Raw genomic sequence first — 15,918 nt, 5'->3', positions numbered from 1 at the left:
GATTTCAATGCAAAAGGAAAGGCAGTAGAGCTGACTATTTCTGTCAATGGTAAGTTTGTGATAACGTAAGAAAAGTAGTTTAAACGTTTTGCCACTTGCTTGAGCAACTTAATATATAAATCTAGAATTAAATGCAAAAGTTAAAAGCATTGAATGATGTGGTGCTTATATTTATTGTGTTTAAACATGTCTGTCAAAGATTGTATTACTGTACTGTGTAAAAAAAGAATTGCAATGCTGAAAAAGCATTTTCAGTGACAATGTTTGGATTTGAAATCAAAATAATGGAATGATTATAATGTTGGAATAAATGTTGTGTTTGTGGTAAACAGCCACAGATCATTGAGAGGGGAATTTCCCCCATTTCAAAAATGAAATTCAGGCCCTGAATAAATCCTGATTGAAGTATCACTATAAATAGTTATAAATGATAAAAAGAAGGCTTTAAAAAGATCGGTATCGGCAGATACTGCTTTCTGTAATCGGCCTCAAAAATCCTGATCGGAGCACCTCTACTTGTAAATATCAACATTTTTTCAAATATGCGCATTTCAGTTCATGCAAAGAATACTTACTGTTCTCTATTCGTATTACTAGTGGTAAGTAATAGGTTGATTCATCATCAAAATAATTGTGTAATGTGTTATATAATATAGTAATATAATAATATAAAGTAATAATAAAGTGCACAACAAAGGAGTAGAATCCAAAAGGTACTTTTAATAAATCCAAGGAGAAAACATGGGGGGAAAACCAACACCCATCAATATACAAACAATACCTGACCATGAACTGAGGGTATAGATACAATGGGAATGTATTCAAGAGGAAGAGAAACAGGTGTGTACTAATTAATAGCCAGGGAGACAAACTTGGGAACCAGGAGAACAGGAACACAGAGAAAACTAAGCCAAAACATAACATAAACGTGACAAAATGCTAATAATTGGTCAGTTTTCCTTTTTTTTTTTTTTTTAAATCTTGTTTATGTGTTGTCCAGCGCATTGCAGTCTTGGACTTGGACTATGACTTGGAAATGATCACATTAAAGCAGCGTTTCCCAACCTTTTTTTAGCCGCGGCACCCTTTGGAAATTTTAACAAACTTGTGGCACCCTACAAAATTAATTTTGTCACAATATTTGAATTTCTAACTTCGATATGATAATTTGAAAATAATTATTGGCGACATCAGAAATGGATATTATATAATAGATGCTTTTTTGAAAATTTTAGCAATTTAAAAATATTAAAAAAGGATTTTTTACACGGCACCCCTGCTCTCGACAGACGCGGCACCCCGGTTGGGAAACACTGCATTAAAGCATAATGGTCTATGAATAGTTTGCAATTATTGGAAAATACTACTTTTGGCTAGTGATGTCAATTACTGGTACCAAATTGATGCCAAAAATATAGCAGTAGTAGACTCTCTGTAGTAGTAGTAGACTTGGACACTGTCTGAATTGTATTAATGTAACTGTAGTCAGTTATTTATTAAGTCATTGTAAACAGTCGAGACAAAATATATCTGTGTAGAGGTCTTACAACATAAATTAAGCCTAATAGACCTGCTGCAGTCTATTATATCAAAAAATATAATTGTCAGCATCAACCTTTACTTTTATCCCAGAATCACACCTTACACATGTGTCAAGTCATTATTAGTCCAGGAAAAGTCTTGCTGCTTTCAAAGTTCAGTGTTTTTGATAATGATTGATCTATGAACACTGAACAGAAATCCAAGATCAAATGCTCAGATGGCCTTTGTTTGTAATTGTCACTAAGTGCCAAGCCCCTCCAAATACAATGTATCTTTTGAGACATTGAGACATTGAGACATTCAATAGATACCAAAGAATGGGTATCAAATTTTGTGACAATATCTCATTCCATTTTCTGGGCATGACTGTACTGAGTTACAGTTCTATAGTTGATAGTAATTGTTCTCGAAGCAAAGTTTTTCTGGTTTTACTTGGTTTCCAGTACAGTGGATTAAAAAGAAAAAAAGAAAGAAAGTGACTGTCACACAACCTTTTTTCTGTCATTTTGAGATGTAGCCTAAACGTCAGAATTGTGAGATATAAAGTCACAATGATCTTTTTTTATACTTTGATGAAAATTGTTAAAATAATTGGTTCAAATAAAATATCAAACGCAATTATTCATATGGTTTTATTGAACAAAACAGTTAAATACATAATGTAATAAAATAATATAATCATAACTTATGTACATTGTGTATTATATCAAATGCCAGCAGAGGGCGCAGAAGGCCTGACAATTGTTTTTACACCATGTGACCCAGTGTTTCCCCTGCCATTATATTAGGGGGGCGGCTCGCCCCGCCCCGCCCCCCTTGAAGGTCAAGTTCATTTTATTTAATTATATTTTCTCTATAGCGTCAGATCACAACAGAAGTTGTTTAAAGTTACCTTTCCGATAGAACAGGTCTATACCTTGTTATTTTATTAAACAAATTAAATTAAAAAGCCTTATGTTATTTATCTTATTTACACGACGGCATGTCATTTCGGTCTCTACCTTATGGTTGCGCTCTCTGTATCGCGCACAGCAGAGTTCCGCCCCGTCACTTGTGGACGCCTGTTCACGACAGTACCATGACGCGAGCGTGTGGCGGCGCCGGCGCTGACCCAGATCCGGCGTGATGACGTCATTACGCCGGATCTGGGTCAGTGCCGCCACACGCTCGCGTCATGATATGGTCATGAATGCGCGCCCACAAGTGACGCAGTAGAGACGGAAATGTGGAATGAAGTCGTTATTTTTGTTTTCTTTGTGCAAAAAAGTATTCTCGTAGCTTCGTAACTTTATAGTTCATCTTGGTACTTTTCTGGACCTTGAACGTGGTAGTTACCTTGCTGTCTATGGGAGGGTCAGAGAGCCCTCAGATTTCATCAAAAATATCTTAAATTGTGTTGCGAAGATGAACGAAGGTCAACACGAGGGTGAGTAATTAATGACAGAATTTTCCTTTTTGGGTGAACTAACCCTTTAATGTCTGTAGGCCTAACAGTTTGGGCTGCACAATCATTTTAGTGGAGAATAATAAAATATTTTTTTAAATATTTGAAAGAATAGAAGTTACTAGTGATGTTGATACAGTTAACAGATGTCAACACAGATGTGAGAAGCTTCCTTTAGTCATTTTTTAATATTTGCCTTATTTTTCATATTTTCATTTAAAAATGAAAACTTCATGTGCCCAACAAGCACAAACTGTGTTACAACTAAATGTGAGAAGAGATAAAAACTAAAACTATGGGAGAAAAGATTTCAGTATGAACACATAGTGTGAGCAGTTTGTGCCTGATTCCCGAACAAATAACTAACATTCTTCATGATTTACCAAATTTGAAAAAGAATGATATGAATGAATGAAACAAAAGAATCTATGTGTAGTCCAGTGGAATAACTCCAGCAATATCTATTGTTCAATTTGTGGGAAATCGGGTGACAAGATCGGAAGACAGAATAGAAAGCTGACATATGGCTTTATCCACTTTTATGGGCTCACCTCTCTCATTTGGTACAAATCCAAATGTTTCAATTTTTTGTGAGTTTACATTTGGTTGCTAATAGGGCTGGAATGACGTGTCAATGTAAACGATGATGTCGAAGATGTCGATTCTGTTTATGTTCATCACTAGCAGTAGCCATTGAAGCAAATCATGCTTAACATTATTTACAGAAACTAATAGCAGAATACATTAATTGTCCATTGTTAATAGCATAGAGATGCATGAAGCACTACTCACGCGTCACTTTCAAACCAAGCAGCTTTCTGTTGGTCAGTGTGGCACGACAGATCTGAACATGACTGAAATCTGCTTGGTGAACTTTTTCACCCTGATATGAAACTCCTGATTGCCTGAATTCCTATTGCAAAAGCAGGATATAGCCCATAAAATGTCTCTGCGCTATGTTAAATGTGACCACACCTTTACAAACGCATTCTTGGGAAACTTGTGCTGTATGAACATAACTGCACTGGAGAGTTAGTTGTCTGCCCTATCATATAGTTTGAGTATCACATTCAACTATGCCTAACTACATTGTTATAAATGTAAAAAACAAGAACTCATATGGGGCAATTCATATCTTTTTGAGGACATTTTTATTAATTTTGGTTGCATTTCCGACTTTGCACAAAGCTATTTTAGACCAATGCCAGACTAGCTTGCTTGTTTGTTTCTTTCTTTCTTCTGTTGAACACAAAATAAGTTATTTTGAAGAATGTTGGAAACCGAACAGTTGATGGTAGCCACTGATAGTATTTTTTTTCCCATACTATGAAAGTCAATGGCTACCATCAATTGTTTGGTTACCAATATTCTTCAAAATATCTTATTTTGTGCTCAACAGAAGAAAGAAACTCATACAGGTTTGGATCAACTTGAAGGGAGTAAATGATGATAGAATAATTATTTTTGAGTGAACTACTTTTATGCTTGATGGAGGGCAATTGCCTAAGTTAGGATGGCATGTATTGAGATTTTTTGAAAGTGGTTTAATTTCACAACAGTGACAAGCAGTGCTAAAGCTTAGGGCAAACACAGTTGTTACTTGGCTGTCACCAATGAAGACAGGTCAGGGAGAGATAGATGCTGCTCCGCAGGGCGCAGTAGTGGCTGTGACAAGAGATGTTGAAGGGGGGAGTGGCAGGGGCTCACACTTAATTAAAAAATTTATGCCATGGGCTATATTTAATTAAAAACTAAAATATAAAATTTAAAAAAGAGCATAAGGCTACATCTAGTCAGAGGCCAAAAAATCCCAGGTGCTTGAGCACCACTTTCAGACACTTTGTACAACCTTAAACCATGGCACTTACACACACACACACACAAATTTTCCTCTCCTTTGCATTTCACCTTTCCTAGTCTAGCTTTCTATTAAACCTAGTATTGTACACTGTTAGAGAATATTTTTTGACTCTGTAACAAATTATGATTGACGTAATTTGATCTGTATCTGTAGAAAGTCCTGTTGTTTGCATCGTTCAGCTTAAGTTTGTCAGTTAGTTATTTTGAGCCACACCCCAAAATGTAATTGGCTTATATCTTTTTAATGGTTTGACTAATCTAAATTCTTTTAATAACTTTTTGTCATGATGGTCTCATATCAAATATGTGTGAGTCTATCAAACGCCATATGAAGAGCTAGGAAAAAGAGGGTTTTACAGAACATTAAATTTTTTTTTCTTACTACATAGTTTTATATATTTTGAAATTAAATTGTTGACTTATAGACCACCCCACCAAGTTGATATTCTCTGGGTTTTATGGTCTCTGATGCCCAGATTCTTAAAGGGATCCAGAAATGAAAATTCTGTCATCATTTACTTACCCTCAAGTTGTTCCAAACCTGTTTGTTTCTTCCTTCTGTTGAATATAATAGACAATATTTTGAAGATTGTGGATAAGAAAACAGTTGCTGGCCCCCATTGACTATCATACTATGGGGGGAAAAAATACTATGGAGGTCAATGGGGACCAACAACCGTCTGGTTACGAAAGTTCTTAAAAATATTTGTGTGTGCGTGTTTAGCAGGAGAAAGAAACTCATACAGGTTTGGAACAACTTGAGTGTGAGTAGGCCCTAAATGATGGCAGAATTTTCATTTTTGGGTCAACTATTCCTGTAAGAATCTTGGCAAAAGGTGGAATGAAGATCAGTTCAAATACAATAGGGTTCTAAGAATACACCAACAGCACTGATCGCTATCAGCAGATATTTGTCTTAACCCTGTCTGTTCCTTTTCAGTTTGGGTTGCATGGATAAGAACTTGAACACAATCGTGAAAGAACCTGAAAGAACTTGAAAGAAATTAAGTCATAGACTAGATACAAAGTACGTTCATTGACATAATATTAAATGAGTAATATGTTGATGTTTGAGTTTTTACTGTACTATAATACAAGCGTTCCACCAGCACAGATGCACATGGTTAGCTTACAGTGTCAAGAAAACCATGGTGAGAAGTGTTTGTAATTGTTCTGTGTTAAGCTGCACTTAAGAAAAAGCAATTAGAACCATTCTGGAATATTTGTGTGATGGTGGGAAATTGGCTAATGATGATAGACTGTTAATCGCTATCTAAGAACTTCCAAGTTGTGTAAAAATTAGTAAGTTAAGCCCATCTTATTCCAAAACTCAAATATAATGGCTAACATTAAATAGCATATAAATGTATCCTATTTATAAATAATTTATTTTTAAAAATCAATCCATAATGCACTGCATGTGTCTTGGGAAATCTTGTTTAGCCAGTGTCAAGACAATGTATTGCATTAGTAATATTAAAGGGGTCATATGATGCGATTTCAAGTTTTCCTTTCTCTTTGAGGTGTTCCGGTGAATTCAGTTCCCCTGTTTCCCCTTCGGCGCATGCTGACCCTATACAGTCTATGATGCTGACATATAATGCTGACTCACAGCTAGTGCTGGGCGGTATACCAGTTCATACCGAATACCGGTGTTTATTTTTGTTATGATATGAATTTTTAAAATACCGCAATACTTATAGTATGTCGCTTAAACAACGTTTGGAACACGACACTGTTTGAAAGAAGTCCCTTTTCACTGTTTCACTGTGGTTAGGGAACAGCTGTATGTGTTACTAAGCGTAAAAGTTATTTTATATATTTAAAGCGAGTTTTTTGAGCAGTGTGGAGTAGCGCTTGTTGTTTGTCGTTTCTCCGATCACAAATGCAGTGATCGGTTTTATGGTTTTAGGTTTTATGTTTACGCGGTGCGATGCAACGCAACGCGTAAAAAGACAGTATAAGTCAATATAATCAGTAATTATGTCCCCACTGGATGCAACAAATGCCTCGTTTATAATGGGTTTTAATGTTTTTGTCTCGTCGCTCCAGCCGGGACACGGCATCACAGTATGGTAAGGGGCGTAACATTTCCGTCACACGTTTGAGGTATTCGGCCAATCACAACGCACTGGATCGCTGGCCAATCAGAGCACACCTCGCTTTTCAGACCGATGAGCTTTGTAAAAATCGACGCGTTTCAGAAAGGCGGGGCATAGAGGAGAAACAATAATGTACAGTATGTGGAAAATAATGTATTCTTTTTAGCAACATCATATGACCCCTTTAAGTATTTGGGTTAGCTTCAGATACCCTGCATATGGATCTGGGTGTGATTTGCTATATAATTAGCAGTGACAGGTTTAGCAAGTTGAAATGGGCCTTGTAATATTCTCGCATAATGAGCTTTCTGTGTTCATTGAAGACTGGAACTTAAACAGTTTAGATTTTTTTCTCAAACACAACATTTGACCCAAATGGTGAAGGTCAATTTGATTTCTATTTAATTGAGTACATCGTGACCTAAGGCAGTGTTTCCAAAATCTGTTTTCAACAAATTATGTTCAATTACTTAGAAGTGTTACTTGGAAATGTGTTGTAAACACTGTTTCAGAGAGTTGTCTGTTTCACACAAACTCTTATATAAATCATTCAGATCTGTTGGTTATAACTCTCTGAGGTTTGTTCTACCCAGCATCCCAGAGCTCCACCTCTGTTATTATGAGTGCTTTAATATTTGTCATTCAAACTGTATAATTTTATCTATAACACGATTCAAATTGAATATTTATCAATTTTTCATTCTGTATTTTTGGTGCCTAATTTCACTGAAAAAGCAAGACATGAGAACTTTGCACTCTTTCTTTGCAGAACCTGTCCTCTTGGTCCATATAGGAAAAGTTATTAAGAATATGACCTGTCATTGGCTTTCATCTGCATCTCTACATTATCCCTTTGGATCTCGTGTTTGTTTGCTGCTCTCATCAGACATTTGGATGTCAGAACTGCAAGTGTAAGAGAGTCGAATGCCTATGATAGGAGACAGCAGAAGCCACAGTCGGAAGGGATTGTGAAGGAGTTGAGAGTCTTGACTTGAAAGATATGACAGAGCATGCTGAGCTGCTAACAGAGATGGCAACTATCGGCCGTCTCTCAGCCACTGAGCGCCTGAAGCATGCGCAGAAGAGACGGGCACAGCAGCTGAAAGGCTGGGCTCAGATGGAGAAGGACAGTGCCCGTAGTCAAAAGGGCAACCACAAGGGAGATGGGGTGAAGAAAAGCAGAAGGGTGACCTTCAGCACCAGTGTGACGTTACTGGAGGCTGCAGCCAGGAATGACATAGAGGAGGGTAAGAGTAAGAGACTAGCAATATTGCACATCTGTTTCACTAATTGTAATAACTGTAGAAATTCCACACACCCCTGTTAAAACTTCAGGTTTTTGAAATGTAAAAAAATAATCCAAGATAAATCATGCTAGATCTTTATCCACCTTTAATGTGACATTGAAAGCAGTTATAATTTAGTTTTTCATGACAATTGTATACTCGTCTCTTACTCAAAACATAGTTTTTTTGCTACTCTACCTCCAAGACTTTCATGCAAATGCAAATGAAAATGTAAGCACATGCTTACACTGTGTTTGCACATGTTACCTTGTGCCTTTTTACTGTGGAAATCAAGACTACATACTTTAACAAAAATAAAAACAATTAGAAAATAAAATCCTATGGGATTTTTAATAGAGGTTGACTGGTAGGCTAAAAAATGTCAAAATAAATTGTAGGGCCAATAATGTCATAAATTGTCCAAAATGTTAATAGTTTGTAGTTTTGGTGACCTAAGAGCATTTGTGTCTGTTGGCAGTACGAGAGTTGCTCAATAATGGAGTCAGTCCAGACTTGTTCAACGAGGATGGGCTCACTGCACTTCATCAGGTACATGCTCATCAACAAAAACAACACGCACACAGGCTGCAAAACAACAAGAACAACAGCTCATTTTATATTGTATATACAAAATCATAATGTTCAGTCTCTGAAGTGTAGTCCTCTATATAGACTTACATGAGATTTTTTTTTTAAAAAGTCACTGTCTAAATAAAAGTCTTCCAACACTTACCAGCCACACAGAAAAACGACAAAAAAAAATGCTGACTAAGATGGCCAAATGGCAATATATTAGTAGACCACTACACTAGTCAATTAGTTAGTTGTTGGATGACCTTTCGATTAGTTGAACATCTTGTCACATCCCTACTCTTGAATCATGTTCTCCACAGACAGTAGTTCAGATAACCATTGAGTTTCTTTGCAGAGCTGCATAGATGATTTTTTGGATATAGCACGCTGTCTTCTGGACGCGGGCGCAAACGTGAATGCATGTGACAGTGAGCTGTGGACCCCACTACATGCGGCGGCCACCTGTGGACACACTGACCTCGTCCAGCTGCTGATAGAAGCGTGAGTCTCAATTTATAATTCATTTATTGTGCTGATCTTACTGCTCTGTAATACAAAACTTTTATTCTTGTATAAGTATATACAACCTATATATAAACTTCTATTACTGTATAAATAGTATGTTCCCTGTGATACAGACTGTCTGAGTTCATGTGTTCAGGGGTGCAGGTCTGTTGGCGGTGAATGCAGATGGAAACATGCCGTATGATCTGTGTGAAGACGAGGCTACGCTAGAGCTCATAGAGATGATCATGGCAGAGCAGGGTGAGGGTTGCTTTAATATACCTACTATTGAGCTAAATCAAACCTCTTATGCTCAGTGTTGAGGAACATTACTTTTAAAAGATATATTATTTCACTGGTCTTGACAAACAGTAACTCGTTCTTTTATGGACAGTAATTCATACGATTCTTTTGTGTTATATTTGCTTTTAAAGAGCATGTTAGTACAGTAGGGTATTTCTCTAGAGCAGGGCTTCTCACTTTTTCATGTTGCAACCTAAAATCATTGCGATCCCTGAAGAACAACTTTGCATTTGTTTTCTTTTTAAATACCTTTTTTATTATTTTGTTTGTTGTTGTTGTCATTATTATATTGGGTACACATACATCTACTTATCAGTTTCATTGTGTACCAGAAGTTATGGTAAGCTATAAAAACTGAGATGCATTGAGAAGAAATTTTTGAGCTAGTACGAAAACCAATAATTCAGATGTTGCTCTGGCCAACACTCAAAAAATATTTTTAATTTGACTTTAAACCCTTTAACATTAAGCTACTATCTAATGAATTAAAAATGACTGAATCAGTGAGACTGTATTACAAATGTTAGGTTCATTTTATGAGAAATATATGCTAGAAATATATACAAAATGTATATACAAATAGAAAAAAATTTATATGGTAGCACTTTACAATAAGGTACCATTAGTTAATGTATTAACTAACATGAACAAACAAAGAACAATACATTTATTACAGTATTTATTAATCTTTGTTAATGTTAGTTAATGAAAATACAGTCGTTCATTGTTAGTTCATGGTAATTCATAGTGCATTAACTATTGTTAACAAGCACAACTTTTGATTTTAATAATGCATTAGTAAATGTTGAAATTAACATTAACTAAGATTAATAAATGCTGTAGAAGTATTGTTCATTGTTAGTTCATGTTAAAGTAGTTAATTAATGTTAACTAATGAACCTTATTGTAAAGTGTTACCAGAAATATATACAAATCTACACAGGAAATGAGTAGTTTGACACAACAAAAGTTGTTTTTGTAATGGGTTACTTATTTGAAAAATTAATCCTTATGGTCCCAATATATTACAGATTTAAAATGAAATCTAAATGTACTGTATAACACATGCTTCTTGCAAGTATAAGAGAACAGACCCAGCTAAATGACGACTTTCTATGTCAACTGTTTTAGTAGCAGTTTTAAACCATTTTTATAGATTTGTTGTTGCAGTTTGCAGTACATTTAAACAGTGCTTCTCTAAACAGCTCACACAAGTCTTCAGCTCCGTTAGAAGAGAGCACAAACACTTGCTATTATGCATATGTTTGAATTTAGGGATTACCCAGGAGAGAATTGATGAATGTCGCGGAGCCAAGGAGAGAGCAATATTGTCTGACCTTCAAGAGCTGGTTGCGAGTGGAGCTGATCTGAATGTGAAGGACGAGCAGGGGGCCACTCTGGTAAGACTCAGCAGTGCAGGTAGACAGGACGATCATTTAGAATGTTACAAAAACTGAAGATCTTGTGTGTTCTCTGTGTAGCTGCATATAGCAGCTGCTAATGGATACGTGTCAGTTGGGGAGCTGTTGCTGGAGCACAGAATATCTCTTAACGACAGGGATGCTGACGGGTGGACACCGCTTCATGCTGCTGCCTGCTGGGGACAGGTGATTATTGAGACACATGAGGGTTTAGTGCATGAAAACAAAATTGATCACATTTATTTTCTTAAAGGCACAATATGTACGTTTTCGCCGCGAGAGGGCGCGTATTCAAAACAAACAAAGAGACAAAGGCGTAGTTTGGTGACGCCGTGACTGAGTGTGGAATCATGGGAGTTGCCGTCTTTATTCCCACAGCCGATGCAATCCGACGGGACTCGGGCAGAAATCATGTTCATGGATGAGCTATTTATTAACTAACGTCGTAGTAAGAAGCAGGGTGAGGCTGAAAGCCGTCGAAGCGAAACGAGGCCGCTGCAGAAATCATGTTCATGGATGAGCTAATGATTTATTAACGTAGTAGTAAGAAGCAGGGTGAGGCTGAAAGCCGTCGAAGCGAAATGAGGCCACTGAACGAGCGTGACACACGGCTCGAAGGCAGCGGAGCTTTTATTATGCCACAGTCGACCGCTTCCGCGCCTTCCGGTCGTGAGTATGTGGGGTAAAGCAGCGTTGTTTTATCATTCTAGATACATTTGAAAGTTCTGTTATAATGCTACTCTGTGCGGTCGTCACCTGTCTAATAAAACGCATAACATATTAAAGCGTCTTTGGTGTTTCCATGTTTTCTACAAAACAAAAATGGAAATCGAGGGGTTTTGAAGCAATAGGCACGAATGGAAACGCTAATGACAAGCTAACGAATGCTAACGCGCTGCACTCGCGGTTTTAGAATAAAAGCGAACGATCAGATTAATCAGATTAGTTTGATAGATAATATCAGAAATATGGTGGGAATTAAGTTATATTTTATCACTTTAAACAACAGAGAGTAATAGAGATTTTACAGAAAAACAGAGCTACAGGAAGCTACAATCACAAACCAGCAGCACTGCAAACAGGAAGCAGGAATAACACTGTCCAACAGCGACACCCGCAGGTCAGGAATGCAACCGACACCACAAGTCGTACACAAGTACACAAGTCAGCAAAATATATAACACTGTTCTAGTGATTTTTGGATATTTTAATAAAAAAAATCTTACATATTGTGCCTTTAATGCATGTTACTGGTCTTGTTGTACATTTGATTAACTTTGTAATCTTTTATCAAAATATCATAAATATCAAGTTGGTCACAACTTCCATTGTTTCATTGAAAGCACAGTTGCATAGGGAGTATTAAGTTATATTGTAGACTGTTTCTTCGTAAAAAATTTGAATGATGGTGAAGACCACAGAACAAGCTATAGCAGTAAAATGTTACAAAGCATGGAAGCAATTTATATGAAGTGCTTTTAGAAAGTTAGTTTCATGTGGCTTGTGTGCTTGAAATACCTTTACTTTACACTTTACAATTACACTTATTATTCAGACTTTGGCAAAACTTATATTGTTGTGAAGCACTTTAGCAGCCACCTTCATTGATGGTGTTCCTGAGCTGCTCTTTGACATAAAATGTGTTACATTGATGATGTATGTTGTACAGATGTACTGTAACGCTAGGTAAAAAACACTAACATTGCTACTTCAGGAGGTGAAAAAAACAAATGCTGTGTAAATTCCTTTGAATATATATTCTGTTATAACACATTAAATATAAATCTCAGAAATTACATTTTTTTTCCATCCTACTGTTTTATTTATCTTGGAAAATGGACGAGAAATGTTTATGATGGCTAAGGGCATGCCCCTTAGAAATAAACATTTCTCGTCCAATTTTATAGTTTTTTGTTTAACAAAATAGAATGAGAGAATGAAAAGCTCTTATTAATTATTTATTTATTTGTGTTCTGCCCCACCTTCCTATTTAGTAAGTAATAAATGGTACACTTAGTAATAGTAAACATGTGATGGACTTTAATTCATAAAGTTGGCAAAAACATATTAACTTTAATATCAGAATTAATGTCGATTCTTCAGTGATTGTGTCTTTCTTCACTCTTAGATCCAGATGGTGGAGCTGCTGGTAGCTAATGGTGCAAATTTAAACACCAAGTCTGAGCTGGATGAGACGCCTCTGGGTATGACACATTCCAAAGGTTTGATCAGGAGTGACTTGACTGGAGGCTTCACAATACTTTTTGTTATTTTATAGATGTGTGCACTGATGAGGAGGTCCGGGCCAAAATGATGGAGCTGAAACACAAACACGATGCCATCATGAAGGGTCAGGACAAACACAAAAACACACTGCAGAGACGAGTGTCCAGCACGGGCAGCAGAGGGTGAGTGCTGATGAAGAGATTGCAACGCCACACTTCACATCTTTTGATAGTTGTATGAAAAATTAAGTCTAATAGTCAAGTCAAGTCAAGTCACCTTTATTTATATAGCGCTTGGGACATATCCTAATGACAATGATGATTTAATAATAGTCAGAAGAGGATCTATGACTTCTGGAAGCACCTCTTTTAGGAGCTTAGATGGAATAGGGTCTAACATACATGTTGTTGGTTTAGATGATTTAACAAGTTTATACAATTCTTCCTCTCCTATAGTAGAGAATGAGTGGAATTGTTCCTCAGGCGATCTATAGCAAGCTATCTGATGCGATACTATAGCTGACGGCTGCATGGTTACAATTTTATCTCTAATAGTATCGATCTTAGAAGTAATATATTCTCTCCCTTTAGGTTTAATAAGAAGTTGTTGCTACAGAAAAGAATTGATCGTTTTTTGTAATTGTTATGAGGTGTAGTTTGAAGCATGTAATGCATGGCACAAAGCACACATGAAAACATTCCAGAAAATGATTTTCCATTGTTAAAAAGTACTTTTTAATTCTCAGAATTTAAAAAGTATGTATACTGTGCAACAGCACAAACTATGAGGGAAAAAATTACAGTTGTTTAGAGCTTTATTATAAAAGTAAGTGGAGATGGCAAAGATGCCGAAAGACTACTATATATGCTGCCATGACTTGACTGCAAATAGCTACAATACGGATCTATTCAGGATGACTATACACACCAGAATACATGAGAAATATAAAAATGTCAAATCTATCGAAACTTAGCAATATGAAGGTGACCACATGAGTGAACAGTTCCTCTGTCAGTGTGGTTGTTTCATTTGCTTTGAGCATCTGGTGCCAATATGTGGGTCAAAGACAAAAAGGGTTTTTCAAGCATCAAAACAGTAAAAGTTTAATACAGCTTTACATGTATTTATTTTTTTCCCCATAGTTTATTATGTGTCCTGTTTAATTTTATTTTTGGGAGGGTTTTTTATGCGACATCTCATCTTTGACCCATGTACATGACACCACTGACCCATCTATTATGAAACACTCACGAAACAATTTTTTTTGACAACATTGTGAATATGTTGAAATATGTTTGGTCAAAAATACAATGCTAGAGATCAGTGCTTTGCTCACTTGCAGTAACGTTTACACTGGGCTGCTGTAATTGACATTTTTTTTCTGGGTGGATAATTGTGTTAATCATGGTAATTGTGATCTTAATATACAATTAACTGTGTTAATATCAAATAACCCTCTTCTCTCTGTGGTTTGTGTTTACAGTAAAGTAGTGAGGCGCACCAGTGTGAATGAGCGCAGCAGTCTGTATCGCAGAGAGCATCAGAAGGAAGCCAAAGTGTGGCAGGAGAGAGGAAGACAGACAGATGCCCTGGATGATGATGAAGACAGACAGACTGATGCTGAACTGAACCTGCATGCTGCACTGGTGAGAAATTCCATTCAGTGTTTGAAACCTTCTGAAATATGACAGATTGGAAATACAAATTACATATTTTCCCTTTTTAAAAATCTTACATTAAAGCTGTGGTGTGTATGTTCTGCACCACCAGTGACACCAAGCAACAGAATAATAGTAATAATAATACATTTCATTTTATAAAACACCTTTATAGCAAATATCTCAAGGTGCTTACACACAAAACAGAGGAACATTAAAGGGGTCATATGATGCGATTTCAATTTTTCCTTTCTCTTTGGAGTGTTACAAGCTCTTGGTGCATAAAGAAGATCTGTAAAGTTACCTCAAGCGTGAGACGGAAATGTTACTACAGTATTTGAAAAATAATGTGTTTTTTGAACATTAAAGCATGTCAACATATTCTGTTACACCAAATACACCAAATATTGATCTTTAAAGTAGCATCATATGACCCCTTTAAAACAAACGTAACCATGCATAGAAAAAGATTAAAAGCAAGTAAAGGCTATCCTAAAAAAATAGGTCTTAAGAAAAGATTTAAATAAATGAATAAATTCAGCTTTTCTATTATGAGTAGGGATTATATAAAAAAAAATGGTGGAAGGGTTTATTGTGTTTGTTCTGCTCTTTTTCTTCCTTGTATTTCTGCCCTAAAAATGTGGGCCTCGGAACTTGGAACTCTCCCATATTATGGGTATTTTTAAATTTTTATTAACTTGAATTTATCTTTGGCTGTTTGCCTGATTTACATGAAGTTTGTTTTGTGTTATGTAGACATGCTTCCAACAAAAGCTTATCAAAAGAGTTTTGATTCATTTCAAGGAGACATATTATGCCCCTTTTTACAATATGTAATATAAGTCTCTGGTGTCCCCAGAATGTGTCTGTGAAGTTTCAGCTCAAAATACTCCACAGATCATTTATTATATCATTTTGAAAATGCCTATTTTGAGTGGAAGCAGAAACACGCTGTTTTTCGGGCCTGTCTCTTTAAATGCAAATGAGCTACTGCTCCCC

General features: G+C 36.3%; 1 protein-coding gene across 1 annotated transcript in view; it reads left to right on the top strand.

The window, feature by feature from the left end:
* Nucleotides 1-15,918, top strand: part of LOC107727964 (protein phosphatase 1 regulatory subunit 16A-like) — a 24,163-nt gene that overhangs the window by 5,469 nt on the left and 2,776 nt on the right. The window contains exons 2-10 of the mRNA XM_016538011.1: nucleotides 7,718-8,195; nucleotides 8,713-8,783; nucleotides 9,163-9,308; nucleotides 9,469-9,572; nucleotides 10,890-11,014; nucleotides 11,096-11,221; nucleotides 13,164-13,239; nucleotides 13,314-13,443; nucleotides 14,745-14,907. Of these exons, the coding sequence (XP_016393497.1) occupies nucleotides 7,949-8,195; nucleotides 8,713-8,783; nucleotides 9,163-9,308; nucleotides 9,469-9,572; nucleotides 10,890-11,014; nucleotides 11,096-11,221; nucleotides 13,164-13,239; nucleotides 13,314-13,443; nucleotides 14,745-14,907 (1,188 nt within the window). The 5' untranslated portion in view covers nucleotides 7,718-7,948. The remainder of the gene's footprint in view (nucleotides 1-7,717; nucleotides 8,196-8,712; nucleotides 8,784-9,162; nucleotides 9,309-9,468; nucleotides 9,573-10,889; nucleotides 11,015-11,095; nucleotides 11,222-13,163; nucleotides 13,240-13,313; nucleotides 13,444-14,744; nucleotides 14,908-15,918) is intronic.

The sequence above is a fragment of the Sinocyclocheilus rhinocerous genome, unplaced genomic scaffold (assembly GCF_001515625.1).
Source record: "Sinocyclocheilus rhinocerous isolate Xijiao unplaced genomic scaffold, SAMN03320098_v1.1 scaffold3201, whole genome shotgun sequence".
Lineage (NCBI taxonomy): Eukaryota > Metazoa > Chordata > Actinopteri > Cypriniformes > Cyprinidae > Sinocyclocheilus > Sinocyclocheilus rhinocerous.
This window is presented reverse-complemented; position numbering and strand designations above follow the sequence as displayed.